Source organism: Cervus canadensis, chromosome 2 (genome assembly GCF_019320065.1).
Source record: "Cervus canadensis isolate Bull #8, Minnesota chromosome 2, ASM1932006v1, whole genome shotgun sequence".
Lineage (NCBI taxonomy): Eukaryota > Metazoa > Chordata > Mammalia > Artiodactyla > Cervidae > Cervus > Cervus canadensis.
Window position 1 is genome coordinate 110,091,993 of NC_057387.1, and position 5,287 is coordinate 110,097,279.

The 5,287-nt window shown below is 61.8% G+C and overlaps 1 protein-coding gene across 1 annotated transcript; it reads right to left on the reverse strand.

The window, feature by feature from the left end:
• Positions 1–444: 444 nt before the first annotated feature.
• Positions 445–3,668, reverse strand: GBX2 (gastrulation brain homeobox 2). The gene is made up of 2 exons (XM_043448124.1): positions 2,702–3,668; positions 445–1,661 (listed from the first exon to the last, which is right to left on the reverse strand). The coding sequence occupies exons 1-2, from the start codon at positions 3,225–3,227 to the stop codon at positions 1,138–1,140; spliced, it is 1,050 nt and encodes a 349-aa protein (XP_043304059.1). The 5' UTR covers positions 3,228–3,668; the 3' UTR covers positions 445–1,137.
• Between the last annotated feature and the right edge of the window lie 1,619 nt (positions 3,669–5,287).

The following is a 5,287-nucleotide window of genomic DNA, read 5'->3' on the forward strand; positions in this document are numbered from 1 at the left end:
CTGCGCCGCGAGCGGGCACCGCTTCTTTTCAGGTCGGGGGATGCTTGGAGGGAAACGCGTCCCCAACTCAGGCGGTCGTCGATTTAGGGAATGAAGACTTTATGCAAAGCCACCCATACCCGCACTCACTGACCCTCCTCCGGCGCCCACCTCCTCCTCTGGCCAAAGTTGACCAGCTTCCCAGATATTGCTTAGGCTGAACAGAAGGGAAGAGGTTAGATGTCTAAGGTGGAAATTAGGTTTTCTCGAATTGGTAACCCAATTGGAGCTATTGCTCTATTTAAAACCTGGTGAGCTGCTGGATGGCTCTGGTCCCTCCAGCTTGAGGAGGCCCCGGACAGGGGGTGTTCATGCGATGCTGGTCTCAGACCAGCTGCTCGGCCAGGGCAGGCAGGAGGGTGCCTCTAAACAGTCAAATCTAGACATACTTATGAGACCCAAGAATTGGTCTTTTTTCTCTTTCTCGCTCCTTTTCTTTTTTTTATTATTCACAAGACTGAGATTGTTTTAATGTCATAACTTATAGGAAAAATAAACTACATTGAAATAAATTAAACACAACGGAGACGTGCTTCAGACAGGGCTCATAGGATATGCAACCCAGGAAAGAAAGCCAGGCAAAACCAAAGCAAAGCGAATTTCCAGGCTGCCCCCTAAAACGTCTGCTTCTCAGTCAACTAAAAAAGCCAGAACAGAAACAAAAATAAGTGGTGACCCCAGTGTTTGTCCTTGCACGTGATGTTTACCTTTGGAAAAGTGTGGAAAGGAGGCTGCGGTGCGTGGCAAGTTGCAGCGGAGGCTTTGTTTTCTTCAGGGAATGTAGGTGGAGGAGGTTACTGGGCAGTTTGGTCCTATAACTTTCAAAATACTGCAGCTGAGATCCAATCTATATAGATATCTATGTACAAAGTAGGATAGAATAATAAATATTTTAGTGTGTCTTCCAGGTGTAGCTGTAGCTCCTTCAAAAGCAATCTTTCGAGCTCGTTAATGGATATACTCTCAATTTGCTTGGGATGTCCAAAGTTGGGGGGTGGCTCTGTGGTTTGCTTCAGACATGGTGCAGCCCACCATGGGTTCCCTCCCCGCAGCTGTGGCTTCTCCACGGTGGTCCAGGCCGTGGTCCGCCCTGGGCCCTCAGGGCCGGGCCTGCTCCAGCTGCTGATGCTGACTTCTGATGGCGAACCTGCTGACGTGGACGGGTATGGGGACGACGATCTTGGGGTTCCTGGAGGGCTCCCCTGTCTTGGAATTGGCATTGCCGGCCTTCACCCGTTTCCACTTGGCCCGGCGGTTCTGGAACCAGATTTTCACCTGCACCTCGCTGAGTTTGAGGGCGTGCGCGATCTGCGAGCGCTCGGTCAGCGAGAGGTACTTTTTGCAGTGGAACTCCTTCTCCAGCTCCAGGAGCTGCTCGCTGGTGAAGGCAGTCCGCCGCCGCCGGTTCTTGCCCGTGGACGTGGTGCTGCCCGCGGCGCCGCCGCTCGGCGGGGTCTCCTCCAGCGCGTGGCCGGGGTCCTCCTCCTTGTGAGCCGCCTGGCCAGTCAGATTGTCATCCGAGCTGTAGTCCAGATCGCTCTCCAGCGAGAAGCTCTCCTCCTTGCCCTTCGGGTCGTCTTCCACCTTTGACTCGTCTTTCCCTTGCCCTCTGACAGCCCCGACTGAAAGCAAAACCAAACGGCGTTTTATTACATTTCGCACACTGGCCTTCCTTCCCCGTTCCCACCGTCACTCGGGCATTTCCCCCCCACCCACCCCCCTTAGCGGATTGTCTTTCTATGACATTAACACATTGTGATTTCCTGGCCTTTGAGGGGTAGAGAGGGGAGGGGAGGCGTGAGAAAGCTCAGGGGAGAGGAGGCGACAGTACAGGCGACGGCCCTTTGCCCAGAACCATCACTCAAGGGGCCGCCGGGCCTCCTCCGCACCCTCCCAGTCTCCCGCAGCTTAAGGCAGAAGTTAGCAGGCGGTGCGAGGCCCGAGAGAGCGTCCTCTTTGTCCCTGGGGAAGGGGCTGGGTGAGGGCTGAGGGGGAGTTCACCATTCATCCTGCCTCCCCCGTCTCCACCCACCCCCCACCCAGCCTGAAAATTCGGTGAACTTCAATTTCTTCGCATCCGGAGCCGGGGAGGGGGTGCGCAGAGGGGGTGCAGACCCCAGACAGTGTCGGGTTTTGGTCAAATGGAAGTTTCGTAGCCTTAGGAGAAGTTCCCACCAGACACCCCAGCACACTCACGCCGTTCCCCCAGGCAAGCGACAAACCCGGTAAAGGGGGTTAATAGGTCTCGGCGCCCTCAGGCACACGCACTGCAGAGATGGGCAGCCCAACCCTCTTGCCCTCGAGGCTGAAACCTACCCGGGACCCCAGGTCACAGCGCCGGGGGCTGGGCGGCGTGCAAGACTCCGCCAACCTCGCCGGCGGAGAGATTTGCGGCTCCGCGCAGCAGCTGGCCCCGGGGCGCTAAATGCACGCCCCTCTTACCCCCCACCCCCCACTTATTGGGTGGCTCTAAAAGACGCTCCCCGCCCCCGTCCCCGCGCAGGCCCCGCTGGCGCAGCTCGGCCCCATCTTCCCGCTCCTCTGGCCGGGGGAGCAGGGGGCGGGGGTCCCACGGGGGCATGGCCTCCGTTCCCTCCGTTCCCCCGAGGGAACCCGGAGCTGGCGCGCCCCCGCGCCCGGGTCGCGCGCGCCGCCGACTCACCGAGCGACGCCTGCACAGCCTCGGCCGCGGAGAAGGCCAGCAGCGAGCCCTCCTTGGCCAAGAAGCCTTTGCCGTCCTCCGCGTCGGCTTGCAGCGCCTCCGCCTTGTCGAAGTTGCCGCCGCCGCCGGGCAGCTGCTGCGGCGCGAACTTCCGAGCGGCGGCCGCCTCCTGGTGCTGGGGGGACGCCGAGAAGCCGCCGGGCAGCGTGGCCATGAGCGTGGAGGTGAGCGCCATGCCCTGGGCCAAGCTGGAGCAGAAGCCTGTGGGCAGGCTGGGGATCTGGTGGTGCGGGTGCGCGGGCGGCAGCGCCGGCTGCAGCGCGGCCTGGGGGAGCGCGGGCGGCGGCGGCGGCGGCGGCGGCAGCACCACCGGCCGGTAGGGCATGAACATGGGGTAGCCGGTGTAGACGAAATGGCCGGGGCTGGGCTGCGGCGGGCTGCCGATCAGCGAGTCTATGCTGAAGGCGGTGCTACTCCCCAGCGGGCGCTGCATCATCATCAGCGACGGCGGGAACGCTGCGCTCATAGACGCGCTCGGGAGAGGCCCGCGAGAGGCGAAACGTCCCCGCGCCGCGCCGCCTCCTGGAAGCCCCCCGGGCGCCGGGAGCGCAGCTTGGAGTCACGGGCAGGGGCCGAGCGGGACCCAGAGAGCAGGTGCCCCCCTCCCCCGTCAGTCCTGGGCCCGCTGCATGCCGCTGGCAGGCGCGGGTGCGGGCGGTGAGGCCGTGCGCCCTGGAGTGGAGCGGGCGCCCGGGCCCTCCCCGCGAGGGCTTCTCCGGAGCTGCTGCCCGCCGTGGGCCCCACGTCCGGAGCCCTGGCGTGTCGCTCCTGCGGCCCTTGGCCCGGGCCCGCAGCCGTCGGCGCGTCCGTCTGTCTGGCCGGCTGTCGGTCGCCTCCGGCGAGCCGCTGGGGGAGCGCGCGCGCGAAGCCGGCGCACTTGTCCTCCGCGGGCGCCGCCAGCACCTTTAAATCGCGCTCTTCTTTCTCATTCACATTTTGCCTGCTGCCGGGCCCGGCTCCGCTCACGTGGGGCCTGGAGCCGCCGCCGATTGGCTACCACCAAGAGTGGGTGGGGCGAATTTGGGACTCCGCCCCTTCCACCGCGACTGGCCGCGAGCTGGCCGTGGGCGCTGCCAGCGCAGCGCGCGGGCCCGCGAGCCGGAGCGTGTGCGCCCGGCCCGCTCCGCGCAAACTTGAAAGGGGCGGTTGGCACCTCCGAGGCTCGAAACTCGGGTCTCGGCGGCATCAGCCCAGGCGGGGAGGCCTCCGAGGGTAGCATTCGGGGCTAAACCGCGGGTTATTTTCTTTCTTTTATACATGCTTGGGAAGGAAACCTGCTGGGTGCTGCTGCTGCTGCTGCGCCCGGGGTTCGGGCGAGCTTCCCGGGGTTGGGGGCGAGGCCCTTGCCCTTTCAGATCCGCCCCCTAGGGCGCCTGCCAGGAGCTGGCAACCCCTTGTCCGCTGCGGGGAACCCTCCAGGTTCCTCACGGCGCCCCGGCGTCCCCAGCGGCGCGGGGAGGTGCCCGGTTCCCCGATCCCGAGCCGGGCCCGCCCGCGAGCGATCCCTTCTCATTTTTCATGACATTCTTAATCATCGCACCTATTTACACACTTTGCCGGCGCGCACCAAAATAACAGCCACGATAATTATGATAATAAAGCGAGTCCTTTATCTGCTCCATCCTCGGGGAGGAAGGGGGGTGTTGCTGCGCCGCCGGATTGTATAACGTGAGATTATCCTGATGAAAGCTTTATGATGTTTGCTCAAATAAAAGCTGCGTTTTGTAAATAGGCGCTAATTAAGCACGTTGAGAACGGAGGGAGCGCTCACCCCGGCGCCACCGCCGGGTTTCCAGCGCGAGGACTTGAGGGCGCGCGGTTCCCCTCTGCCTACTGCAGGATGGAGCCCGTTCCCTCAGGATAGTTTCCCTGTCTCGACAATGGTAAAAAAACACACAACCCCCCCCCCCAAACCCCCCCCCAAAACCCAGAAGTTGGGAGTAGGGGAATTGGCGGAGAGGGAGCGGGTGCCAGCAAAGTTCTTATCCCCTTCAGCATAGTAAAAACACAAACTTTCAGCTCTTGTGTTCCCTTTTAAAATGTAATCGTTTCGTGGCAAGGGTAGACGGTGCAAAGTGCGCCAGCGCGCGCGGGGCTTCCACGCGCCTCCAGGGCCTCAGCTCCTACTTCCCGGGTCTAAACGTTTGCCCGAAACGGCCGACAGGCCCCGGACCTCGGGAGGAGAGGAGAGAGGGCATTGTTACGCTGGTCATTAAAAATCAGCTCACGCCAAGGAGCTAGTGGTTGGGGAGTTGGCCCGTGTTGGACGTGTGTTATGTATCACTTACAAGCACATTTAATTGGGAGATAAAGATAAATCGATCTTTATGAATTTATCGACCCGATTCTTTGATGCTCTGCTTTCTCGCTCTTCTTTCTCCGGCTTTAACCTAAGGCCCCTCGGGGGGACGTCTTAATTCCGGACCACCATCTCAGCCGGGAGTCTGGTCGGGGACCCGCTGCCCACCCAACGGGCCCTGAAGGAGCGAGGGGAGGGTGCCTCCTCAGTGCCCCGGAGTGCTGAGA

Bases quoted from the DNA above. Each gene is read 5' to 3' on its own strand.
- GBX2 (XM_043448124.1), bottom strand. From the start codon at position 3,227: ATGAGCGCAGCGTTCCCGCCGTCGCTGATGATGATGCAGCGCCCGCTG. The intron at 1,662-2,701 runs GTGAGTCGGCGG...TTTTGCTTTCAG, and splicing joins GGCTGTGCAGGCGTCGCTCG to TCGGGGCTGTCAGAGGGCAA.